Genomic DNA, 27,843 nt, shown 5'->3' on the forward strand with positions numbered 1-27,843 from the left:
ATACACAGTGGTTGACAAATCACCAAAAAATCTACTCGCCACACAAAAAAATCTACATATATATATATATACATGCACTGTATTCATGAATGAATCATGATGATTTTTATATCTCCTAAATAATGTTAGTACATAAAAATGAAGTTTTAGTCTCCTACCTTGTCCAAAGTATGCCATGTATGAGCCGATTGTTTATGGTAACCCACTCTTTTGTTATATAAAACTATCCTGTTTTAGATTCTGCTCCATTTCTTCTTGTCATTATGAGGAGTATTTCCAGTCATTTTACACGTGTTATATATTCCAGCCAATGAGTGTCTCAAATGTGTTATCAACCTTGAACAATTCCAAATATTGTGTATACTGTATGTAGCAGAGTAGTGTGTATGTGAGTTTGTGTGTGTATAATGACCCGGTGCATGTTGTATGCTGATGTGCCTGTTTCAGTTCATACACAGGGACTTGGCTGCTCGGAACGTTCTTGTCGGGGAGAATTTAGTTGCAAAGATTGCTGACTTTGGACTTTCACGGGGAGAGGAGGTGTATGTGAAGAAGACCATGGTAGGTCTTGCACATTCATGTGACATCATGTTACTTTGTATGAGTGCCCTTCTCCGATATCTCTCAGCTGGCAGAGGAGCAGCACTATCTTGGATTTGGCCAAAAACACATTATTTTCATGTGGAATAGTTAAAGTGTGAGGACCAAGTTCAAACTTCTTACGTGATTCTCCAAAGTATGGAAATGCACTTGAATCTCTGACCATTAACCCTTCCTCTTTTTTGCTCCTTATCATTAATCTACACTACACATATTTGCATTTCACATGGCCCATATGTTTAGCTGTTAGGTTTATATTCTGCATAACTACAGATATCCCCCATAAAAGGAAGCCATCATCTGTGATATGATTTGAAATGTAATGATAAAGCCCAAGTTGGTTGTGTAATGTGTCAGCGGAGATCCACCGTTCTGCATTTTGTTTCATTCATAAAGATATATATATATATATATATATATATAAAATGAAGAAAATAGGTTTGTGTGTGTATATACAATAGCTATGGGTGAAGCTCTTAGCTCTTAGCTTTTCGCCTGCAAATGAGCAAGTTTATGAGGGCTGAAGTTGGACTTCTATAATACAATTTCGTGTACCCCCTGTATGTGTCTCTTTAATTGACCCCATTGATCCCTACCTCACTGTCCACTTTCTCTTTTACAGGGGCGACTCCCAGTCCGCTGGATGGCTATTGAATCACTAAATTACAGTGTTTATACTACCAAAAGTGACGTGTAAGTCTTACCCATAGGGTATAAGATGAGGAGGTTAAGAGATCAGTGGAGGAGTTATTTAGATGAGCGATGAGACAATGATCAGCTGAGGTTAGGTAAAAGTAGAAGGGGGATTTTTTGGGGGAATATAGATAGAGGTCAGGCTTTATTTAACAGGTCCTTTTGTCAAACTGGTACAGTACTTAAGAAACCAGGAGAAGAATCAGATTGGAGAAGAGATGTTGGAGGTAGTGTCCGATTGGGGATTGTGTGTCAGTCTAAAGAGGTAGATTATTCTTACTAAGCATTAAAGGTCATGTAAAATCAGAGTGTACAAGAGAGGTACGTACGACCACAAGGGAATGGTCAGACCAGGTCAGGGTGGTGAGCATAGGTAGACTAGGGAAGAGAATTTGAGGAATGACTGTGGATGTTTAATGTTAGTGTTTGGGGATAAGCCCCCTGGTCACACAGAGATAGGAGGCAAAGGTAGACACAGAGCCAAAACTAATACTTCAAGGAATGTGTTCAACCTTTGTTTGAGAGTTAAAAAATAAAGAAATATATGTACACAATGAATGATGTGCAGATTAATGTAAACATGCAAACCTATAAACTAAATGGTACATATATACAAGTTTACATTAACTATTATTTATCTCCCATAATGAGGGTAAGTCTTAGGTCTCCAGCATACTGTCCTCTGTCTCACCTCTTCCCACTTCTTTATACAGGTGGTCCTTTGGGGTCCTGCTTTGGGAGATTGTAAGTTTAGGTAAGTCAGGTACAGCCTAGCTGTGTTTGAAGGCTGGTGCAAGAAGTATTTTGTTTGGGGGTGATGACTAACAGAGGTTTAGGTTGAGATGTGGTTGATGTGAAGGGTATAAAAAGGAGCCATGTTAGTCCTAACTATAGTGTGCAGTCAGTGCTAAGGACCAGCAGCAATGTTACAGAAGAATGCCACGATGCATCAGATACGCAGTTGTGACCAGAACATGATACAGCACGTTACAGAACAGCATAACAATTGAAATTTGTAAGCATAGAGCAGTGGTTTCCAACTTTGTTTGGTTAAGGATCCCCAAGTGAAATTGTGAGGAACCCCCAACCATCTCTAATAGCAACTCTGATCAGATGTATTGTAAATTCTTCTGTATTTGATACAATTTTCAAATGACCAGAAAATTGCAGGGATGCCCGGGGAACCCGAGGGTTCCTAGGAACCCTGGTTGAAAAACACTGGCATAGAGATAGACTAACACTGCAATCCTTTTGCACACATTTGTCAGATTCAATACCTTTGGATTTAGGCCTTTAACTGACTGTTGGAGAACTACGAAGGGATTTCTTCTGTCCTGACCACACATCTCTCCCCTCCCACTGCTAGTATAGTGAGCTGCAGAGGAAGAGTTACATTGCACAATTGGTTGGCCGTTAGTGAGCTTCATGGACTATAACATATGTTTTGTTTTTTAGTGGTTATTATTAAACCCAACTAATTGAACATTAAGTAGTGTTTAATTCAATCTATTATAGCATGGCCTGTAGCATGTAGTAACCGGGAAGCAAAGATCTTTATGTAGGGATTGCATTTCGTGCATACTTTTCCTACATTAGTATACAAAAAATACTGTCAGCCTAAAAGTAAATAATATGCTCAATACACTTCTGTTCTATCGTCTTGCAGGGGGTACTCCGTATTGTGGGATGACCTGCGCTGAGTTGTATGAAAATCTCCCACAAGGATACAGAATGGAGAAACCACGGAACTGTGACGATGAGGTGTAAGTGGGATGCTCTGCACGTGTGTGGGGAGACTCTCCCATCCCCGTTCATTACGTCGCAATCAGAGCCATTAACGTTACCACTGGAATACTACATGTACTCCGTCATACAGTGGCAGGACCACTACTTGCACCATTTATTAAGGAGTGAATAGTGCCAGATTAATGCAATATGATCTGTATATGCAGCTATATTGTGTTACTTTTCAAGTGTATTCAAAAAGTTTGCTATATGAATTGGTGCAGAATAAAATCACACAATTTGCATCACTTTTGCAGCACCTCTTAGCCATGATAAACGATTCTCTCTCTGTTGTGTTGGTTTAGAAAGCACTGTGTACTCATTACTGTGTTCCATATAACAGAATAGAAATGTCTATCACAGGCTCACTATGTCACAGGGAGAGCAAATATCTTTTTCATATGAGTCACCTGTGCTGCAGCTGGGATATCCTGAAAACCTGACCTGTTGGGGGGGGGGGGGGGGCTTGAGGGTTGGAGTTGAGCACCCCTGTACTTAGTACTAGCATAAGCAATGTTCTGTGTAACAATATTGATGTACTGCGGTGTTATGTAAAGCGCTGTGTTTGTTGTAGGTATGAGCTGATGAGGCAGTGCTGGAGGGATCGTCCCTACGAGAGGCCCCCCTTTACCCAGATATCACTGCAGCTCATCCGCATGTTAGAAGCTAGAAAGGTATGTGGTACCTCTTCTAAAGCCAAGCTCCAGCCCATGAGAGCGGAGTAAACACTCCTCATATTCTGCAAAAGCAGGAACCCGTCAGTAGTATTTGTTTGTCTATTGTCTTAGTCCTTCTAATGTGTCACACACCATCACGTATCCCGCCTCCTCATAGCCTCTATGCCTAAACCTTTTCTCTTTTATTCCATGCTGATCTGCTTTCTTCTTTCTCCAACAGTATTAAGGCTCCTTGCATCTTTCTGTCTGACTGCCCATGTATATATGTTCTCAGACTAAAGATTATGTTAAATATGCTTTGTGTGCTGTGTTATGCTGCAAAGTTGTCACCATGTAACAATGGTGCATATTGTATTTGTCATTTATTATAAATAGCTGCTATATATCCCACTGTTCTGACACTCTCTCACTCATTGTTTCTTCACATACTGTAACATTTTCTCACTCTGCTGTCATACTCTGTCTTTCTTTCTCCAGGCATATGTGAATATGGCGTTGTTTGAGAATTTTACTTACGCTGGGATTGATGCCACAGCAGAGGAGGCATAAAGTGAGGCACAGTGCCTTGTGATCTCTATGCTCGGATTGATTGCTGGATATCAGAACCTATTGTATGTCAAACAAGAACTGAATTCTGGCCCCTGATGAGATGGACTGTATAGCACAACAAAGCTTGTGACTGGACTTACAGGGTTCTGTCTGGAGCCCCCCATATGTGTCACTGTACTCTGGCTGTATACACAAGTGTTTAACATGTGACAAGGAAATGTACATTCTCACGGCCTATATCACTTTGTTTATGCATGTGTGACTATTAAAAGTGTGCGTGTCTGTAAGTGTGTGATAAGAATGTGTGACTACCCCTCATGTACAGCTGAACACTGCCACAAGAACAGACCTTTATCTGTTACAAACATTTCAGTTCTATTTTGTGCATTCTTTGCACAGCTCTGATCCAACTATCAGCACCATGTACACCTTCTAGAGTGCTGAGCGTCATGTACCAATAAATTGTATTGCTGTTTGTACTGTATCTGTCATCCTCCGTCTCTATGCTGTGTCTAGGTAAAGTCCAATGAGCAGATAGAGCAGCATTGTCACATATTCAGTCACTTTTATGTAGCTGAGTACATAGAACTACAGAAGGACCATGACATTAACACATGGTCAAAGATACAGAGAATGGCATCTTTCCACAGCTCAATCCAGAGCTTGGAAAAACATTTTTTGATAGGCAGACTGATATGAGATGGAATGCTAAAGTCTGAAGTGCCATGGTCTGATATTCTAGGTGTGACAGCTATGCTATGTCTATGGGACCCGCTATAGAGGACCTTACATGGCCTACCTATCCAAGTGTCAGAGTTGTCATAATCGTTGCTTTAAAAAGGCATAGCCAACTTCTGTCTCCCAAAATATTGTTTCTCATAAACGCACACGCTTTACTTTATTGTTCCAAAGACAGTTGTGAAATTTATTTACAATTATGTATTACGTTGGATAATATTTCCAGATACGTTGGGGATTTTTATTGTACTGTTTGGAATTTCTGGTTGAAAAGAATCTTTACCTCTTCCTGCGAAGCAAGAAGTCCACAGGGAAACACGGTTGTTTTCTTTGCAGAATCTAAGCATTACTGTTTCTCAAAAGAGATGCGGACACTCGTTAGAATTATATTCATTACCTAAGTGTTTTCAGAGTCCTGCAGAACCTGCATCAGTATCCTGAGCCATTAACCTGTACAGTTTTGAACTTTTGTAGAATATACTCTCCACCTGCTATAGATAACTCTGGGATCTTGTTTAGCCTCTGAAGCTTTTATATGGATCTCTCGTATCCCTGAAGCCTCTTCTCATTTTTCCATCCCCTAGGATAGTTTTGACTAAATGGGCCACATTATCAGAAGCAGTTGATTGGAGCTTTACAGGGAACTAGAGCCATAAATCAATCAGTATTCCCCTTGGAAAAAAAGCCCTGAAATGTTTTGTATAAAACCGATTAGGACAAGCTTAACCTGCCCGTGTTCATTTAGATCCATTATATCTGACTACCTTTCTAGGAGCCCTCACAAACTCCCTCTTATCCTTGGCAGTCCCTCTCTGCTGTCTCTTATTCCCCTGACAGGTTCCTGCTGTTACATTTCCTTACTCTCCCCCTTCGTTCCCTCTGTGGCCACCGGCAGGATGCTCTGCCTGGTCATGTCATTGTCAGATGGTGTTCACCACACACTGGTGGTTAGGGGCCCCCACCTCACCCCTCAACAAATGCGCTTCCTGAGCCTCCAAGTTAAGGGCAAGATAAGTCCTGGCAGAACATTTACACCGGCGAAGAGGGAGGGTTGTGACTACTGGTGCCCAGACAGGATGGCAGACCTACACTTCTGGGAACACACACTCCCGTACCTGGGTACCATTCTCACCTTGTTACTGCATGCTGCCCACTTATCTCCTGTCACAGAACAAGGTGAGTGGCACATCATATACTGCATCATTATGTCTCTCTGTTCCTTTATTCTCAGTCTCTCACTCTCTGTCCCTCTCTGTATTTTCCTGTGTAACTGTCTTTCTGCATTCTCATGTGTCTCTCCCTTTCTCTGTGGGATCTACGGGGGTCAATCATCAAAGTCCCCCCGGCTGCAAAATCAGGGCAAATCTGGTGCACATTTTTTGACATTTTCGCCAGTTATTGAATTGGTGCAGTTTTTTTGGGGTCCCAGTATTGCAGTTTTTCATGAATATCCCCCTATGAATTAAATAAAAACAAAGTGTGTTTGAAATTCGCAATATCTATTTTGATTATTTTTTGCTTGCATCTGTGTCATATGTTAGAAACGCGTTCCCCTGAATCAATATACTGTAAGTGCAGATATAGGATAAAGTATCTGGCTTGGGTTGAACCTGATGGACGTAAGTCTTTTTTCAACCCCATCTACTATGTAACTATGTAATTATGTAACTATGTAACCCTCTTTGCTGTCTGAATGGCCGCCCACACATCACTGTACAATGGGTTGTAGTGTCCCTGGCAGTAAAAGCCTTCATTTAACATTTTATGTTTGATACCAATAGTTACCCAGAGAGGTTTAATCCACCTCAGACCTGCGGGGGCGTTTACGCTGCAAAAAGAGAATAAAACGGTGCAAGACGCTGAATATGATACACTACATTCTATTATTTGTGCGACGCGCAACTCTCTTGGCTTCTTTCGTTCCTATTCTGAAACTTTGAGCTGATGCACAATTACTGCAGGTGCAAAGTACGTTGAAGTTTTCGGAGTCTAATGACGAATGTCTCCCAGCTGTCAAACTAGGCGATGATCAGTGCAAATACAGCACAGATTATTTATCAAAGGAATGAATCCCAATAAGAACAAATGTTTTTTTTTTCCTTTCCACAGGAGAACAATTATTACAGAACGTTAAAAGCCATTAAAGTGAATGGTTATTAACAATGTTATAATATAACAATATTATAAGGCTCTTGTATCTTCTTTTTTTCTGTGTTAAATTATAGGGAAATAAGACATCATTCTTAGAAATAAGAAAACAACAAACACTCCCCAGCACTCACTGGGTCAGACAGATGCTTCAGGAATTAAATAAATATTCCCAGTGTGCATGAAATGTTCAGAATTATGGTCAGGGTGGAAGTAATGTTTACCTGATGTGCGATGACCAGATGAGGCGCAGACTCCTCTGAGAACCTCTTTGTGATGTTAGCAGATATAACAGTGCAGAGGAAACCTTCAGTCACAATGATTATTGTGTGCTAATCATTACATAGCTTAGGGCTGTAATAGACAGCTTGCGGCCGCGCGTTCCTATGCGAATGCGCGTGCATGTGCCGCATGCTTTTCGTGTATATAGTGCCGGGAGCTGCAGGTAAGGTATATGTGTGTGTATGTGTATGTATGTGTGAGTATATGTGTGTGCATGGGTTGTGTGAGTGAAAGTAAGTCCCAGATAAGATTTTTTTAAAGAAAAAAAACTTTAATAAATATATATATTTTACTTCTGCAGTTGTTTATACACGCACAAACACACACACACACACATCCATACACACACACACACACACACACACACACACACACACACACACACACACACACACTCACATACATACATTTGAGCGCAGGCAGCGGCGCGAAAAGATGATTTTCCTCATCTTCGCCGCTGTCTCTCGGTTCCCCTCTCCCTGCCGTGTGCGTGCGCGTCCCTTCTATAGAAAGGCGGACTCACGTCAGCCAACTAAAAATCTGCGCGCGCGCCCGGCGTAGCACGCACCCGGCACTATAGAACGTGCCTTATACAGGAGCAGTAAAAGACCTCTCACTACACATATACGTTTGTGACACTTTGTTTACTCATCATAACTGTATTTGCTACTGTATATGCAATGTGTAATGCAGCAAATTAAAGATCTAGGAAAATATCCATGTTTAATGTGGACAAGTGTCACATTCAGCGTGCTCATTTGCATGTCTTTACCGAGAATCCTTGTCTATAGTTTAACCATTGTATCAGACATGATAATGGGAGGAATGGATATATGTAGATGCACTCATGGGTCACTTGTCTCCCCTTTACTTGTATAGCAAAGGGCTTCTGTCACTTTTTCTAGCCCCCATAACCTCATTGTGTCTGGTACATAACCTTATTAACATGGAATCAAAACTAACAGGTCTAACACCTACAGCAACATATGCACACAACAGCGTATTTATACATATGTACTGTATAACAACAAGACACACAATAGGGAAATGACTGAACCAAAAAAGGCATAACAAACATGACTGCTGTAACCCGTTCACTGTCACACAATGCTTTGCTGCTACTTCTGGTAACTGTGTAAGCTGGGTTGCTACTTTCTCATGAAAGTGGAGTCTCATCTTTGTAGAGATTAGATTTTATCATGTTGTGGGTCTTTTTATTATTTCAGCAGCTTAGATAACAAACTGCAAATCCTGCAATTCTTCTCTTGGACTACACTGCACCATTTCCCCCCTCCCAGACCTCTGACTAGTGCTCTCGCATTATCACTAGTATCACCATCCAGAATCATCACTCCTCTAACAGTATCCTACTAGGCAACACTCCCTGCACTGTATACACATCACTGCAATCTAATACCCACTGCCAGGGCCGTTTTAAGACCTCCGTAGGCCCCAGGCACTTTTATTTCTAGAGGCCTGTGTGTCCAATATTTTTACAATTTTTTATGCTAATTTCATCGGTTGCTTGTTTCTAGCGATATTTGGCATCGATATTTAAAGGTATCGATACTTCAAAGGCATTTTAAATAAAAATTGGCTGTTTTCTCTTATTTTGTGATTTATTTTTTGTTTAGGTATTTTTTTCAAGTGAAATATTGTAGGCCCCATGTATAAAGCTGCCCTGCCCACTGCTGCCCTCACTTATTAAGTTCTCACGGGTTAATTGTACAGGTTTATCACCTCTTCCTTTACCATTCATTCTCGCTAACCGATTTTCCCTTGTCCCCCCCCCCCCCCTGCAACAACTTCACGCTACAGTTAGTTTGTGTTTGTATGTGGGAGAAAGTTGCATTCGAATGATTCTTCCCATCTCACACCAGATATTGCTCTCTTATCTGGTGATCCGGAGACACCGCACTGCTTTACCAGAACCTTTCTTGACCTCACATGTTATTGGGAGGATGAGAGGATGGAGGATGAAAAAGATGATGCAGAAAGTGGCTCATCGTATGCTTTCTACTACTGCTATGAAGGGTGAGTGAAAGAGAGAAGAGAAAAGGAGAGTTGGAATTTTAGGTCAAAATGAATCAGATATGGACCACAATTTAACATTTCAATGTAACATATCTCATGTTAATAATTACACCTAAATGGTGCTTAGGAATGGTGCATCTTATGGCTCACACATGAATATGCAATTAGGTGCCTTAAAGCTTAACATCGCTTAGTAAATATAGCCTTGTTCAGCATTAAGTAAAACGTATGTCCAATAAATTGCACACAAACCCCCCAAATGTCGTCTGTAATGGATATGATGCGAGTTATGGATTCTCCACATTCCTTCATTTACTGGAAATGAGCCTTACATATTTACAACCTCAAGGTCTTTGTGCATCAGTGAAGTTTTACTGTTGTAAAATAGAATGATTATTCCGTTCATGACAGTTATGTTTTCTCTCTACCACTCTCCACAGAGAATCAGAGAAGGAATGCAACATCACCAACATCACCACAGAGAGTGGCAACAACACACTCTACATCTGTCAGATCCCAGAGAAGGATTTACATCTGTTCAGCAATCTGATTGTCCGAGTTCAGGACAAACACAAAAACCAAACCGTCTACCTCCGCAACTTTGGGGTGGAGTCAGTGGGTGAGAAAGCACAACATTTACAGGATACCATAAACTAAACTTCTCACTATTATCTATCACTTGTGAAAAAATAACTATCCCTCAACCAAGAATTTTCTACCTGCAGCCCTCAAACAATACCCTACTGCACTCACAAGTACTTTCTAATAAATACCCCTGGACTTACACAGTAGTAGCTAACATATCCCCATTAACACACTTTCCAGCTGTACTTGTGTATTTGTCAACATTTTTGTGCTTTCTCATTTAAGGATTAATAGACCATCCACTAGACATCAAGATTTTCAGGACGGGTGTTATAGGCGAGTTTCAGGCAACCTGGAAGCCCCCAGACAATGAGTTTAACTCTTTATTTATATATGAAGTCCAATATTGGCCAGAGAGCTCTACACAGAACCACAATCAGGTGAGACTTACTAATGTAAACCCTACAGCATCTACCAAAGAACAGAGAAACAGTCTTGAAACTCTCAAGATAACATAACATGTACTAGTTTCAGCCATGCATTTCTGTGTCTCGGCAGATTGTCGAAATAGAGAAACTGACCTTCAGCCTTGTTGATCTCCAGTCTGATCTGCAGTACCATCTCCGTGTTCGTACTAAGCCCAATGAAAAGGACTCACTGGATGGATTTTGGGGTCCCTGGTCAGAAGTCACTACATTCTTCCCCCCCCAATCTGCAGGTATCTTGCAGTAATTGGATGGTGGAGGTGGGAAGGTTGTGACAAGAAAAGTTCAGAGGAAGACAATTACAAACAAGGGAGACAGGATGCCCAAACTAAGAGAGACTAAAGGGTGGTTGAGTGAAAAGGGGAAGAGAAAAGAAGAGAAGGGAGAGGTGATAAGTGATAAGAGGTAGAATAAAAAATGAATGTATAATCTTACAGGGATAAATTACGTCAAAATTTCTCTATGCACATTGTTGTGAGTTTTATCAGTGCTATATACAGCTCAACCCCGTTATAACGCGATCCGTTAAAACGCGGATCCGCTTATAACACGATGCAAGCGTGACTCCCAATTTTCGTATTTATGAACACTTTACAACCCGATTATTGGTATCTTATATACTTTATTGTACAATGCGTACAATTGTACATTATTTCTAACGCGATCCGCTTATAGCGCGATGTGATTCTTTGGACCCCAAGCACAGCGTTATAAGGGGGTTGAGCTGTAATAAAACATTATAATTAATATGGGAATAAGTAACTTGTTGAAACGGAATAGAGAACTAAGGAATGGAGACGCATAAGGAGCAAGATGAATGAATATATAATAGGCCTGCTGAATGTTTGAAAACAGTCATCACATCATAAATTATCTCCGTAATACACCATTTATACTGGTTTGTTATTACATTTTATATATATATAGCAAATGGAAAGATAACTGTATGGTATGGTTTTTGTCACTTTTTTTACTTACCATAACTAAACTATATATATATATATTCCATTTTCCATTTGCATCTAAATGTGCACGTCCTGTGGGAAATCTATGCAAACTGTAACTTGTATGAAACGGAAATATATTGAGATTAGCAGAGACGTTTAGTTCATTGTCCTGATATATAAATAAATAAGTGAATCAATTACTCTGGATACAAAATTGCAAACATCCTCTAAATAAATATCAGTATTGCTGAACTCCTATTAAAGTCATTAAAAGCTTCTCTCACAGCCAAACCATAGAGCACATTCACAGATTGTTATAAATTCACCTGAATCACAGTAACAGTATCTAGAGATATCGAAGAGGAAAAAAAAAAAGTGATGAAAAGATGAGAATAAAGAAGGGTAGAAAACCCCAGGGAAAGTCATTGCAGGAGCCGAGCTCAGTAGGAATGAGAACACCACTTTAGTGTTTTTGTGCCACAGTTGGTTTCCTCCTCTATATGGCTCATGCAATGATGCTTTCCTCTCTTTAGATAATATTGGGTTACAATGTTTCACCTTCGACCTGTCTCAGGTGTGCTGCAATTGGAACAAGACAACAGAAGACCCACATTCCTCGCAACATCCGTTCTATCAGTACAGGTAAGAAAGTGATACTCAGCTGCACAGAGTTTTTATTATATAGGTGTATGCAACAATGGATAGCCTGGGGAAAGGGATTTGTGTCATTTATTAATTCACATATAAGGACTTAAAGACCCCTATTCTATCAGCTGCAATAGCGTCAGTACGGCACTATCATCCAGAAAGCCCTTTTGAAGTAATAACTGGTTCTTCTGTGCGATAGCGGCAGATTGGCGCTATCACAGTTTGTAGAAAAAGGGTACAATGTCGGGACTCATTACCTCTGATAGGAGTATCTCACTGTGATCTTGCGTTAACTACCATTGAACTGCATGGTTGGCGATGCGGGGTCCCAGCGCAATAACCTGTATCGGAGGCTAGTGTGAATTTCCCCTTCGAAAGACACAGCTTTCACAAGACAGGAAACAAAGTATTCAGATGTGCTTGTCTATATACACACTTTTTATGTTGTTGTTTTACCCTGAGGAATCACATTAAAATACATGTAGGTGTTAACTCTATATATTTGTAGGCCACAAGGCCCGTTCAAATATAATATTGGGCAACAAGCAAAAAGTGACACACTGTGAATGCTCATATGCATGTCATTACCCAGAATCCCTGACTGCAGTGTATGCTTAGAGATCATGGGGAAAGGCAGGTTTGCAGACCTGTCTGAGACGTGAATGTGCTCACAGGTGGTATTTTTTATATAATGTTCTTCTGATTTTAACAGATTTTGCACTTATTTTAAACACCATTGATGCACAGGTTTTGTTTGTACAAGGATATGCTAATGCATTTGCTACATTTAACCACACACCTGTGCTGCTGCAACAAGCCTGAAATATTGATGCAAAGGTTTGTGCAATTCTAGTCAGGGAGAAAGAGAGACATTACTGCTGGAGTGGGTAAAGCAGGTTTAAATGTCAGTGTCTCAAGCTCGCTGTAACCATGACAACACTGGATACTCGCTTATACCAGGCAAATGGAATGACGTAGGTGCAAAGAGGGCAAATGAAGCGCATACACCAAGCTAAACACCCTACGGACCAGGTGTTTGAGAGACCCCCAAGTAACATAGTAACATGCACTCTGACCTGAGTCACTTGGCGTCTCTCAAACACCTTGTCTATAGAGGGTTTACCTTGTATTCCCTGAAACCGTGGGCTGGACTCAAAGGGACACACGTTTCAAGGCAAAAGTGGGGCGGGGAAGTAAAATTACCCTTTTTCAGATAAAAGAGAAAATCCCCACTAAAATAAATAGGATTTGGTACCTGATCCAGCTCGGGCGGTTTGTTCTGCACCAGCGTTGCAGCACTTTTGCTTTGATAGATCCCTATCTGTCTGTCTCCCTGTGCCTGCACAACGTGGAACTCAGCACGGGACGACCTGCAGTGCTACACAGGAGAAAGCGTTTCGGGGGCGTTTTGTGTTTATGCGATGACGTGGAAAAATGAATAATAAAAATCTCAATCCTGATAAACCAAGAGTTTCTTCTTCTCTGCCGACAGGGGATTGGAATGGCAGCCCTGCGAGGCTGCAATCAACACGACAGACTGTCTCTGTGCATTCAGGGCTAGGAATGGCAGTGCAGTGTCAGTGGTAGTGAACATATCGTCTGCTGCTCGCCCTGTCACTACTTACTACAAAGCGCCTTTCTGGATTACCCATGTCGGTGAGCGGTAGTACATCATAAGGGTGTCAGAAGTGATCCAGCCAATCCAGGCGCTTAACTCCTTGATTGTTCTAGATGGATTGCCAAGCCCCTCTATCCGAAGTAATAACCAAAAAGTCCCTCAGGGGCGGGCAACTCTAGTCCTCAAGGACCCCCAACATGTCAGGTTTTCAGGATATCCCTTCTTCAGGTCTACTGTCAGGTCTCACTGCAGTAGAGGGGTATTTTTGGGGGGTCACAATATCAAGCAGTCCACAGGTCGAAGTGTGTTGGTACTAAAGGCTGTGGAATACCACTACTTTTTTAGTTTACAAACTTGGTGTCCCACTGCTTTCGTAATTACAACAACGTACAGTTTCACTTCCTTTTAAAAGAATAAAGGATCTATTTTGGATCGGCTCTCTCCCTTTCTGTTTTTAGAGCATAAATATTGTGTAAATGTTTCTAAACGGGTTCCAGAAGATCTTTGCCACAATTATTTACATTGTAAGTTTAGAATTTCCACCGCTGATGGAGTCAGAACAATATCTGTAATTGTGGGCAATAATTATTTTTTGTTTGTGCCTGTTTTAAACAGAGAAGTAGCTTCAAACTATAAGAATATATGTTTGCAAGGTGGATATGTTGCCAGTTTGCTTTATATTGCAGTATGTGTATTTGTAATCTGTATCTTGAACATGAAAAATCTCAGGCCTGCTGTGGCATTACCTGGGGCAAGGTGACCTCTCTAAGTAATCCCACTTTTATCTGACCTTCCTTCTCTGTCAGCCTATTCCCAAATCTTCTTTCTAAATTCCCCTTATTCAACTTCTTAACATCTGTCAACTAACTCCAACTGCTCAGGGATGAGATACTTGTTATCAATAGGTGGAGTTAGGGAAGGGGTTTATTGGTACACGCATCAAAATTAAATGAATCAATAATTGTATCTTTTACCACTCGTTTGTGTCAAATAAACTGCTAGGCTTTGGGTGGGATACACCCCACCTAACAAACTTATATCACATGACATTTGCTAAACAAAGACATTAAAGGAAGCAAATACTGTATAAAGAAATCACTGATGTTTATTTTTTTATTTATACTGTAAAATGTTTTACCAGTTAGTAATACATTGAGAGTCACCTCTTGTTTTTCATGTATGTCCTGGACACAAAGTTATGATAATGCATGGTTGCATTAAATGAGCAGTGGTAATACATTCAATTTCCGAACATTCAATGGACAATTAGAGATAATATATGATGTTGGGTGTATGTCACAGTTACAGACAATGTTAAAATTGTGTTAGAAGAGGTAGGATAGGCCTGCAATGTGCTGTGTTAGAAGAAGTAGGATAGGCCTGCAATGTGCTGTGTTAGAAGAGGTAGGACAGGCCTGCAATGTGTTGTGTTAGAAGAGGTAGGATAGGACTGCAATGTGCTGTGTTAGAAGAGGTAGGATAGGACTGCAATGTGCTGTGTTAGAAGAGGTAGGATAGGCCTGCAATGTGTTGTGTTAGAAGAGGTAGGATAGGCCTGCAATGTGCTGTGTTAGAAGAGGTAGGATAGGCCTGCAATGTGCTGTGTTAGAAGAAGTAGGACAGGCCTGCAATGTGTTGTGTTAGAAGAAGTAGGATAGGCCTGCAATGGGTTGTGTTAGAAGAGGTAGGATAGGCCTGCAATGTGTTGTGTTAGAAGAGGTAGGGTAGGCCTGCAATGTGTTGTGTTAGAAGAGGTAGGATAGGTCTGCAATGTGTTGTGTTAGAAGAGGTAGGATAGGCCTGCAATGTGTTGTGTTAGAAGAGGTAGGATAGGCCTGCAATGTGCTGTGTTAGGAGATGTAGGATAGGCCTGCAATGTGCTGTGTTAGAAGAGGTAGGATAGGCCTGCAATGTGCTGTGTTAGAAGAGGTAGGATAGGCCTGCAATGTGTTGTGTTAGAAGAGGTAGGATAGGCCTGCAGTGTGTTGTGTTAGGAGAGGTAGGATAGGCCTGCAATGTGTTGTGTTAGTAGAGGTAGTATAGGCCTGCAGTGTGTTGTGTTAGGAGAGGTAGGATAGGCCTGCAATGTGTTGTGTTAGAAGAGGTAGGATAGGCCTGCAATGTGCTGTGTTAGGAGAGGTAGGATAGGCCTGCAATGTGTTGTGTTAGAAGCGGTAGGATAGGTCTGCAATGTGCTGTGTTAGGAGAGGTAGGATAGGCCTGCAATGTGTTGTGTTAGAAGCGGTAGGATAGGTCTGCAATGTGCTGTGTTAGAAGAGGTAGGATAGGCCTGCAATGTGCTGTGTTAGAAGAGGTAGGATAGGCCTGCAATGTGTTGTGTTAGAAGAGGTAGGATAGGCCTGCGATGTGTTGTGTTAGAAGAGGTAGGATAGGCCTGCAATGTGTTGTGTTAGAAGAGGTAGGATAGGCCTGCAATGTGCTGTGTTAGGAGAGGTAGGATAGGCCTGCAATGTGCTGTGTTAGAAGAGGTAGGATAGGCCTGCAATGTGCTGTGTTAGAAGAGGTAGGATAGGCCTGCAATGTGTTGTGTTGGAAGACTTTACCCAACCTAGTAATCGAGCAGCTGTAAGAGCAGCAAATAGCTGGCGCCCTTTGGCTGTCTGCCTTTGGGGCGACACAGATGTGGACTGAAGAGGTTTTAAATGAATTAAGCTGGGCTTTGAAATTCTTTTGTCTAGAGTCATAAACACTGCAGAGATTGGGATTGACCCAACACATAGCAGCAAGCAATCCCAGATGTTAACCCTTAGTACACTGGTTCTGTGCAGAGGGGAACAGCTCTTGGGGGACCCTTCCAGATATTCACATTTGGGGCGACGCAGATGTAGGCTGAAGGACTTCTGAATGGATGCATGGCAACAAAAAAAAAGTCAGCTTGATGCACACTCCCAGACTTATTAAAATGTGCTAACATTATATACATCCAGATGTTCATTGAAGCGGTGATTTATCACCATTTAGTACACTGAGTTTCCAGTTAGCTCACAGGTACTCTTGTCTCTGTGTGTTTTGATTTATTAGTGCTTCCACCCCCTCCGGAACTGGAAGTGACGCAGCTGTCAGGGGGCAAACTAGCACTGCACTGGGCTGCCCCTATGCCGGGGCTAGAGGAGGATATGATTTACCAGATCCGCTTCTTGCAGGATGGGAGTGAGGCCTGGAAGGTAAGCAAAGAGAGTGTGTGCTTGTAGATGCTTGTAGGTGCACACACGGTGGATTATATGAGTTATATGCTGTATATCAGACACTGCAGGTTCCTCATGGAGTTCAGCATGAAGTCCTGGATTTGATCCCTGGTTCCCACTATACACTACAGATGAGAGCGAGTCCCAGTGGAGACAGAGTGCAAGGATTCTGGAGCAAGTGGTCTCCTCCAAACAGCATCAAGCTCCCCCCCAGCACTGGTGAGAGTGGGGAACGCCTGGAATGAATAGAAGGAGAAAGAGTAAGATTAAGCAGCAGTAATAGACGGAGGGAAGTGATAGAATAGATAGCAGAGTGGATTAGAGAGAGAAATGGGTTAATAATATATCATACTGACAGAAAATAATATTTTCCACAGTGATACAAAGTAGGTTTGAAGTAAAGTCCTCTTCAAGTTCTCCCTCCACCTTAGATCAGGGGGTTTCCAACTCCAGTCCTCAAGTGCCACCAACAGGACAGGTTTTCAGGATATCCCTGCTTCCGCACTGGTGGCTCAATCAGTGGCTCAGCTATTATGACTGAGCCACCAGTGCTGAAGCAGGGATATCCGGAAAACCTGACCTCAATTGCATGCTATTTTCACTCGATGTGCCGCCACACTGTACTGAAACTAACCCAAATTCCTGCTCCCCCTGCATGGCGGAATAGGGCTTCGCTGGATAGAGAGGGACCCATTGCACTGTCTATATATTTGTAAATATTCACCTGTCCTCTGGGAATATGCCAATTCCAACACGTCAAAAAAATATTACATTTATTTAAATGTGCATATTTCCACGTTATCTCAGGTGTGTTGGAGACATAGGCCCTCTGCTAAATAGCCCTCTCCTCAGTACAAGTCCTCTTTGGCCTACCTGATGGAGATAAGATTCCTAGCCATGCTTTTCCGGGCAATTTGTAGCTTAATAAACAGGTCTTAAAAATCCCGCTTGCCTTATTTCCGCACCATTTTTGCAGATCGGATTAATCGCACGGTCTGGAGATGCAGTGAGGACTTAATGTAAGGGGGGGACATGTTAATCCGTGTAAACATCGGTTTTCACCTGGAAATGCACTTCATTGAGTAGCCCCCAAAGCGTGGGAATCATGCACCGGGAATATGCATAGCGTGGACACGTTGTATTATATGCACCTTGCCCCTTATCTTCCAGACTGGGTAGTCATCACAGCCGCTGTTTCCTCTTTGCTGTTGGTCCCTGGAGCTGTGCTGTGTATACGCTGCATCTCTCCCTCTATCTGCAGGTAAGAAAATAACTCTCTCCACCTCTGCAGTATGTCACCATGTCCCAGCTAGTTTACCCGATCCACGCAGAAGACCTTGCATGATCACGGCTCCTTTTTATGTTTCCAATGTACGTGTGTTTGGTACGGCTGACAGAATTATTCATATTTTAAATGACCCTCTATTGGTATTTTTTTCCCCATCATTTTTACCGGGGGGCTGCACGGATCCTTTTTGGGCTTTACCTGCAGCCATCCTCTCTTTCCAGTGCAGAAAGAGCTCAGATGTTACAAGCAGTCCGCTGTCCCGCTCTCTCCAGTGCAGAGGGATCGGTGATGTTGCTGGGGTGGATCCCAGCTTCTCCTCGCTCCCTCAGCTGCCTAATGACGCTTATAAATACTGGTCCTTCCCTGTGCTAATCAACAGTTCCCAGTGAAAGAACAGGAGCGGGGCAGGATTTACTAGCACACTGGCACTGGAGGGAGCAGACCCTTATATATATTTATTTATTTATAAAAATGTTTTACCAGGAAGTAATACAGTGAGAGTTAGCTCTCGTTTTCAAGTATGTCCTGGGCACAGAGTTATGATGACAAACAATACATGGTTACAAATACATAGTTACATAAGTGAGCAGGGTATACATTATATACAAGACATTGCATGCACAGTTACAGATAATATATGTTATAGGCGTATGTAACAGTTACAGACCAGATTAAAATGTGAGACTGCTTTAGTTTTTAAAGAACTTAGACTGGTGGCGGCGGTGAGAGTCTCCGGCAGATTGTTCCAGTTGTGGGGTGCACAGTTGGTAATGTGCGGCCCTTTTGAGTACTCAGGGGTCGAACATGTGGTCCATGTTGCCCAACCACTGGATTCGAGAATCATATAGAACGTTAACCCTAAATGTATTAGATTTAGATCATTTGATAAACCTGGATGGGCGCTTGAAGACACCAGGAAAAAAGCATTTCCATATAATGTTCAAGTGTGTTGATTAAAAAACAGTGTTTCCATTAAAAAAAAGAAGTTGCGCTCCCAAAATGCAGCACGTGTAAGAACATCCAAAGCGTGTAGGAGAATCTACAGAGTCCCACAACCGCCTCTAAGCCGCGTCACCCACTGACCGGCCGGACCCACGTTCTGGTGTCAACCACTCTACACGTTTCGTGCGTGCCCCTTCATCAGGAGAGTTGTGTCATAGGCAGTGGGGATTGCTGGCCATATAAATACCGTCCTCTCAGTGCCTAACTAAATACATCCCTCCCCTCTAAATATAATACACAACAAGGTATGTAATATTTAGATATCCCCAAAGAGCGCAGAAGTACTGATGTAAGCAGACGTTACTGGACCAGCTAACACTGGCTTGTTATTTAACAGTAGTGCATTGAAAACAATAGTTGAGGAGATAACGCGCGTGTTCTTTAGCGTGGTTTTTTGTGCGTTATTTGGTGTTAATGGGGATAATGGGAAGAGATGGACAAATCCGTCCACATCCATATCCCCCCCCCCCAATTTAAAATCCGCAAACTGATTTGGGCAGATTTAAATCCGCGCGGATCCATCAAAAACCGTCACTGCATACAACCCGTGGACGGATGGCTGAATCCCCAGATTGGGTTCCACAAATCCGTCCACGGGTTGCGGAATCCGCAGTGTATTGGTAATAATAATTTTAAAATCCGCCAAACGCGAGTTGCCCTTTTGAAGATTGATCCGTTGAAATCCGTGGACCGGACGATCCTCTGCGGATCCAAATTCGCAAATAAATTCACCCGTCTCCAGTAATGGGGGTAAGAACGTCTGCTACATCTGTATTCCTTGCTACATTAAATAATTGATGATATCATTTTTTCCGTACAGTCCCTGGCATGCAAATATGTGAATAGATATGAATTGGACATACCATGTTTTAGATTGAATTGCTCAAACTAGGTAATAGCTTGTTTATCTTCCTCTATCAAATCCATAATAGATAAGATTATTTTTTGCTTTTTCCACACTTTGAAATTATGATTCTCAGTTTCTGCCTGGAATGACAGATATATTGAATGTTTTATGGTTTATTAGCATATGCCATGATGACAACATTATATCTTACTAGCACATTCACAGTGGCATTTGTGGAGAAGATATTGTCACATAGTAAGTGTACTGAGCCATAACTCATTGCCAAGGATAAAAACACAGAATATTACAGACTAAATTAGCTCTGGTACAAAGAAGGTGGTTTTAAAGGAATAGAAGCGTTACAAGGATAATCGCGGTGCCAAAAAGCAAAAGGTTGAGAACACAGGTACAATACGGCTTAAGAACTTTAACTATTACTGTATAAAACAAGCGTTACTACGGCAGATGTTACATTCGTGTATGTACGTTATTGCAAATTCCCAGTACATCAGAAAGGGGAATGTTATCCTTATCTCTAGGGGGCTTTAGATACCTGGCATTTTCTAGTATTAATACATAAAACAGTGAATAACTAGAATTTAAATGTAACTTTAAGTTTGCTGATTGATATGTGTGTCATTATAATATGTTGATCACCCAATTGTGTCAACTTATGACATTGTGCTTAATGTTGTGTATCAGTGTGTGTTACCTTTGTTTCAGGAAACTGAAGGATAAATTGTGGCCTCCCCTGCCAAATCTGCACCGTCTGCTGGACATATTCCTGAATGATATCCACAAACAGTACAAGGTATTCCCTAAACACAGTTTCATACAGACACAGCTCACCTGAAATGATTCACTTAGCTTCAAATACAGTTAACATGACAAGTTTAAAGGCACTTACCTATTACAACCAAACCAATATAGCCACAAACTGAGCTGAACTAATGAGCTGAAACAGAACACATGAAAACTAAAATAATTGAACCAACAATGTCATTTTCACAGACAAAAAAGTCTCCCCTAAAGTTGAGTTGGAAGTAGGACAAGTCCAAGTGGGTGGGGGGCGGGGAGGGGGGGTGCTGCCATCCTTTAACAAAAGGGTCCTAGGAGAGGCAGGCAGGATAGCGAGCTGGACACATATTCCAAGTCAACACAGTTTTGCAAGGGAGATGCAAATCACAACTCTGCCAAGAGGAAAATAGTCAGAAACCTCGACCAGAACTTGTGAAAATGGAAAAGTGTGGAAGTCAATTTAAAGCAACAGTCCACGCTGCCATTCCCTCCCTTTAATATGTGCATTATTACATTCCAAACGATGATAAGTAATTATGTAAGTTGCCTATCGATCGGCGAAGATTCAGCTCGGGGGTTCACTAGATGGCTGTCAGTGCAGCAGAAGAGGACCAAAGATGCAAAGTACTGTGGGGAATATCATGTGACCAGGCAGTCACTAGATACAATTGGTGCACTGCTAGAGAGAGTGCAGGGCTCAAAAAGGGGTGTTCCAGCACCTGTTTCAGAAGAACAAGGTGATGTGACTTTTTAAATGGTTGCTATAGAAACAAAAAATGGTTGTTACATTATAATACATAAAAAAACGTAATTCAGAGTTGTTTAAAAAAATGCTACAAGTATTTTCTCATAGCACAGAACTGATTTTTTTTTTTTTTTAAAACACACATGTAGGATATTGCTTGGACTGCAGCTTTAATAGAGAGACTAAAATAAAATGTTGGCACTGGAAACACAGGTGCATGCCTTCCCTAAATACAGCCACACCAAACAGAAATCAAATTAATGAATCCCGTGCCCAAAAGTATTTCCCCATATAACATTCGAATATGAAAGCTTTACTGCATACATCCGCTGTTTACACTGTTCCGAAACAAAAGGAGCAGAATCTAACACAATGAGCAGAATCAAGCTCAATATGTAACTACATAATGGAGTATGGAAGCTTGCCCAGGACATTTTAAGCCCCATATGAAAGATGAGAGCAGCTTAGCTCACTGTCTGCACAGAAACCTTATTCACTGTGCTTTGAAGTCGCTTCTCCATTCACTTCAATGGAACTCCCCGGCTTTCCTGTATAAAGTGCCGGAATGGAAATCCCCGTTGAAGTCAAAAGGGTCTTAAATTTACAGGAGATTTTTGCATCGGTGACCAATCACTGTGATTGGCCCATTATTACTCCACTACAGTTTGATACATTGAGATACGGAATTAGATACATATGTTCAAAATGACATTGTGAGTGTTAAACACCTGAACGTTACAGATTTCCTACTCTGGCTTTACTAACTAAGGCTGCGATTATAGTAGGCGCGACAGTGCGTATGATTTCACGCGCTACAAGAACAAAGTGCAGCAGCTGATAGGGGCCAGCCATAGTGTGCGCGAGCCCTCAAAAGACAAATCATTTTGTTTTATTCGCGTGGCGGCCACGTCACGTGAGCGGTTCAGCCAATGAGGGCGAACCAGCCTGGTGTTGCATTTGCCACGCCTCCCCATTTCCTCCCCAACCGCTGGCAGCTCAGTTCATCCATCGCTCAGGTGACAGGCGCGCGCCTACTATAATCTTAGCCTAAGGGAGAGGGTCACAGAGTATCTATAGCTTTCTAAAGTAGCAGTGACATCCAATTGCTACAATAAAGCCCAATGTTTCCACAATCCCAGTGTGTGTATTGTAATCTTCTCCGTGCTGACCTGAGCCTGATCTTGATCTCTTTGACTTCAGCCAAACTCCACACTCTACGAGAAGCCTTTGGAGGAAGCCCCCATGCCTGTCTGTCTGGAGATCCTATGTGAAGAGACGCTTTCAACGGAAACTCAACCACCACATCAGGATTACGTACAGCTCTCCCCCCCAACATACCACAATGAAGACTCCTGCCCAAAACTAAGTCTGCTCTTACTCAGCCCGACCCTCAGAAAGGTCACTATTAACCAACCTAACACTGGGATCACTAACCAGTCATACTTACCCACTCGCTGGGATCAGTCTGCAGTTAATGTGCAGACTACAGTTCTTTTCTGAGCCTAGTGTTGCTTGCCTCTCAGAGGTAACCATGGTCCTATAGTGCCTCTCTGCACCGGTATCTGACTGTTAGATTGGTTTGGGGCTTATGATGGGCTATAGGAGTAGTTCAGTAATAATGTACATGCCTTTGAAGTGGGTGAGCCCAGTTTAAATCCCAATATCTGCTCTCCTTGGACTTTGGTAAATTTACTTCTCTATATGCCTCAAGCACCAAAATTAGATTGTGAATATTATGTACAGCGCTGAGTATATTGCGAGTGCTTTATAAGATATGAATATTATTAATATAAGGAATTAGTAATTTGTGGCACACAAAAATGCTACAAAAACCACCAAAATGCCACTACCTTAAAAACCTGCCATAAAGTCACAGTTCACATAGAATTAAAATCGGAGGAGTTTGATTGACTGTTACAAAAGCATTAGCAAATAGTGTCCAAAAAATGACTAAACCACTAAAATGCATATAAAGTGCAATAATGTATATATGTAATTACATTTGCATTTGTTCTCTGTTAGTTTGCTACAACCTTTATTTCACAACCTGGGATAGTTCATGTACAACCTAATAATTCATGTACAGCCTTTAATAGTGTTGGCCATTTGCAAAGAGCTTTATATTACCAATACATTACCACACAGGGGACTACTGGGAATATATGGGGAGGGGAGGAGGGGAATATATGGGGAGGAGGAGGGGAGGAGGAGGGGAGGAGGAGGGGAGGAGGAGGGGAGGAGGAGGGCGGTTGTATGAAGACCAGTTGTGTCCTCAAAGTGATGCTAAGAGGTGCATTCTGAAATGTCTCAATGTCTCAGGCTATTTAACGCTATTCTCTGTGCCAGCTTGAGGAAGGTTTATAGGGAACTATAATTAAAGTTAGGTGTACATATTATAATGGGATGTGTTAACACCTTGGGTGCCAGACAGGCCCCCTTTAGCACCCAGCCAGATATGATACTTTGCATGTGTAACTGTAATTGTTTACTTTTACCTGTGCCAACAATCTCTGCCAAGTCTCAGGAGATATACATATTCAGCACCCACCCGAGTCAGGTGCGGCACACACGATTTACACGTTCTGCATGCGGCTGCGGGGGGGAATAAACCGTTTGGGTGCCTAAAGGTGCACTGTGTAAAAGCTGCATACAAACGGGAACTTGTTTTTTCCTGGTCTTCTGTCATTGTGACAAACCACCTACAAGGGCAAAATCAAGAAGAGAACGGGGCACCCCCACCAATACATAACAATTTCTGGGGGTAGGAACAGGTAAGTATTGAATGGCCTTGTGTGAGACACACAGATAATGGAAACGAATTAGGGATGTGGCAGAGAGAGAGTCCATTGTGTTATTTCCCTAAACTATTCAAAGGCAACTGAGCAATACGGATCGCAGTAGGACTATTAGACTAATCGGGAATGATGTGTTGTTTTTTCAACATTGCCTTTATATTCCCTGTAAGTTTGCAAAGCTTATTGTAGACGTACTTACATTGCGGACTTTTTATACCTAATCACTTATTTACACAAAAAGTTATAGTCTTCAAGATTAGTGACGCTGAGTGCTCCCCTGGTTAGCTTTGATTGACCCCAATGACCTGCATGTTCCAATCTACAGTATGCACTGCTGATACAGAGTAATATTATTTCACTTAATACCATGCTCAGAGGTGCCACTGTGTCTCCACCAGATGGCAGTGCCACCCAAAAAATACTCAACACTATCCATATTCTGTATGAACTTCCTCCTCATAGTGTGCGCTTTGCAATTGTCTTTTTGTTTTGTAATACCTCATATACCTCTGTAGTGTATATGTATTATCTTACACTGTACAGTGTTCTAATAAACAGACTACACAAGCTACGTGGATTTGTAAGCGATTATTGTCATGGTGTGCGTGTGCGTGTGCGTGTGCGTGCGCGTGCGTGCGCGTGTGTGCGCATGTGTGTGTATCAGAGTTGCACAAACTGTGACAAACACTGGGCATCACTGCGTTTGTAACCCTAAAGCTTTATTTTAGAGGAAAAAGTGATTTTATTATTATTATTTTTTTTAAAGAACATTTTACTTCTTTTTCGTATTACGTTCACCTATTAGGGCAGGGGTCGGCAGCTCTAGTCCTCAAGGGCCACCAACAGGTCAGGTTTTCAGGATATCCCTGCTTCAGAACAGGTGACTCAATCAGTGGGTCAGTCGAAGACCTGACCTGTTGGTGGCCATTGAGAACTGTAGTTGCCAACCCCTGTTTTAAGTGGATATCCGTTAAACTGCAATAGTGCTGAACTGGGCACTAATGCACAGACTCCCACTGTGTTGATAGTGCCCTGATCGGCAGTATTGTAGTTTTTGTTACCAATTTTTTATTAAGATTTTCTTTTTTGGGGTACAGAACAAAGAATGACAGGAGGAAAATCCTAACATTAGGAGTCCAAGTTTGTAGGCAGACATACACATACATAAAGGGGGGGTGGATGGGGGGGCATGAGTGCAGCCCGTCTCCCCTATTCAATCCTAAAATCATTGACACTTTCCGCACTTGGGGTACATAATGTAAAAGGAGTGTGGGGAAGGGAACATATTTATTATGTTTGAATGATAGTAACTAAAACAAGAAAACATGGTGGAAGACATCTAAGGGGGCAGGGGGCGGGGGAGGGATCTTCCGTCTTCACCTTAACGTACAACCATCTATTTGAAATCCACTCCTTAATTATAGAAGTAGCTCCTATTCTCTATCCTTACTGAACCCTCCTCTGAAACTACCTAGTCAGGTCCATCGAAACCTGGATTTAGTCTCTGAACTGTCCCTGATTAAGCCATGGGTCCCATATTTTGTAGTGTGTTTTTGTTGCATGCCTCAAACCTGCAGTGTGTCCATTGTCATTACCTCATTTATCCTCTTTCTTATCGCGTTCATGGAAGGGGCTTCTCAGTTTTTCCAGGCCGCTGCAACTGCGCACCTGGTTGCTGTAAGTATGTGGGAACTAAGTTTGCGTTGATGTGGGGTCAATGTTTCAATTGGTTTTGCAAGAAGAAAGGTCACTGGATCTAAGACAATCGTGGCCTCCAGTAATCTCATCCAGCCAGTCTCTAATCTTGGGCCACATCTTCGCTATTTTAGGGCATGTCCACCAGATATGGATCATGTCTCCCAATTTTCCGCAGCCCCTCCAACATATATTTGAGTAACCTGGATAAACCGTGCTTAGCTTTTGGGGGGTGAAGTACCATCTGAATAAAACTGATACGCATTGTCCTTTGTTTTGGTGCAAATAGATGTCTTGGCCACAAGAGAGCCACATTAGTATTTGTTTCAGGTGTGATGCTAGATAATATTTTGTTATGTTCGGGACCCCGCCACTCCTCCTCTTTCTTTGGAGGACATGAGTATTACCCTTGCTATTCTTGGTCTCTTGTTCTGCCATATAAATTCAAAGCATTTATTTTGTAGGTCCCTCAAAATTTTAGAGGGAGGGTCTGAAAACAATAGAGCAGGCGAGGGAGGATATTCATTTTCAATGAGCACATTTCGCCCAGAAATGATATCTGATAGTTGCCCCATGAGGACAGGATTTCTTGATTTGTGCTACAAGTCCTGGGAAATTATGTTTGTATAATGTTATGGAGGAGCTTTTGTCAGATAAATGCCCAAGTATTTTATTCAAGATTTCTTCCACCTATAATTAAAATGTAATTTTATAAGTTTCAGTTGATTAGTGGGGAGTGTCAAGTTCAAAACCTCTGATTTGTCTGAATTTATCTTGTAGCCTGAAAATGAGCCGAATTCTGACCAGTGTTGAGTGTAGATTAGGAAGGTTGTCATGGGTTGGGTAATTTGTCAGTATTATGTGATCGGCAAACAATGACAGTTTATATTCTTTTCCCTCTATCATTACCCCCCTGATGTCAGGATTTCTCCTTATTTTACATGCCCGGGGCTCGATTGACAATGCAAAGAGGAGCGGCGGCAGAGGACACCCTTGTCTCGTACCATTTGGAATCTGAACTACTTCAGCATTTGCCCTGGTCTAGCCACGATGGTGACTCTGGGCATCTGCGTGGGGAACCGCCATCCTCCTGACTCTCACCTGACATTTTGCTTCTCGAGAAGAACTTGGATACTTCTTGTGCGGTTGTTTTCTTGGCTCTTTTTGGTAGCATCTTTTTGGGCTTCCTACTTATGGTGTCTTCATATTATTTTTATGTTTTTTTTCCTTGACTTTATTCATGTATTTGGTGGTCTTTTTAGGTGCGGGTCGGCGGACCTCTGTCTTCAAGCGGCCAGCATCTTCCACTCCATGTCCGCGTCAAGATCAGATCTTTAAGGTAGGTGTGACAGGGAGTCTTAGGCCTGGGACATAGTAGAATCAGCGTCGCTGAGGCGGGCTGAGCCGCGCTGAACAGATGCACAAAGCCCCTGCATCCTTAATCAGCGTGGCTATAGTTTCTCCCTCCGCATGTGCGCTGATGCGTGCGGAGGCTGAGAAACTTTGCCGAGACAGGCAGTTTTGAAATTTGCCGCTCGGGGAAGCGGAGGGGCGGTCACGTGACCGCTCCCATCCAATGGGAGCGGGGGACTAGCCCCGCCTCCCGCTCCGCCTCCTGGCACGCCTCCGCTCCACCCCACCCCGCCTCCGCCCCGCCCCCAGAGCGCGCTCACTGCCT

At 42.2% G+C, this 27,843-nt stretch overlaps 2 protein-coding genes across 2 annotated transcripts in view; both read left to right on the forward strand.

Moving 5' to 3' along the window:
* TIE1 (tyrosine kinase with immunoglobulin like and EGF like domains 1) overlaps positions 1-4,775 on the forward strand; it is a 43,587-nt gene extending 38,812 nt beyond the window's left edge. The window contains exons 18-23 of the mRNA XM_075616062.1: positions 448-561; positions 1,223-1,293; positions 2,007-2,047; positions 2,960-3,056; positions 3,653-3,752; positions 4,233-4,775. Of these exons, the coding sequence (XP_075472177.1) occupies positions 448-561; positions 1,223-1,293; positions 2,007-2,047; positions 2,960-3,056; positions 3,653-3,752; positions 4,233-4,304 (495 nt within the window). The 3' untranslated portion in view covers positions 4,305-4,775. The remainder of the gene's footprint in view (positions 1-447; positions 562-1,222; positions 1,294-2,006; positions 2,048-2,959; positions 3,057-3,652; positions 3,753-4,232) is intronic.
* An 854-nt stretch (positions 4,776-5,629) lies between these two features.
* On the forward strand, positions 5,630-23,839 carry MPL (MPL proto-oncogene, thrombopoietin receptor). The gene is made up of 12 exons (XM_075616063.1): positions 5,630-6,218; positions 9,353-9,506; positions 9,947-10,125; positions 10,377-10,531; positions 10,650-10,809; positions 12,057-12,165; positions 13,664-13,827; positions 16,832-16,974; positions 17,055-17,214; positions 18,166-18,256; positions 20,856-20,943; positions 22,876-23,839. The coding sequence occupies exons 1-12, from the start codon at positions 5,735-5,737 to the stop codon at positions 23,173-23,175; spliced, it is 2,187 nt and encodes a 728-aa protein (XP_075472178.1). The 5' UTR covers positions 5,630-5,734; the 3' UTR covers positions 23,176-23,839.
* The last annotated feature ends 4,004 nt before the right edge of the window (positions 23,840-27,843 follow it).

Source organism: Ascaphus truei, chromosome 10, assembly GCF_040206685.1.
Source record: "Ascaphus truei isolate aAscTru1 chromosome 10, aAscTru1.hap1, whole genome shotgun sequence".
Classification (NCBI taxonomy): Eukaryota; Metazoa; Chordata; class Amphibia; order Anura; family Ascaphidae; genus Ascaphus; species Ascaphus truei.

What these genes read in the sequence shown, in the direction of transcription:
- MPL (XM_075616063.1), top strand. Translation starts at nt 5,735, where the DNA reads ATGTTTTGTATAAAACCGATTAGGACAAGCTTAACCTGCCCGTGTTCA. An exon ending in ATCTCCTGTCACAGAACAAG is followed by an intron (nt 6,219 to 9,352) that starts GTGAGTGGCACA and finishes ATCTCACACCAG; the next exon opens with ATATTGCTCTCTTATCTGGT. An exon ending in TTCTACTACTGCTATGAAGG is followed by an intron (nt 9,507 to 9,946) that starts GTGAGTGAAAGA and finishes CACTCTCCACAG; the next exon opens with AGAATCAGAGAAGGAATGCA.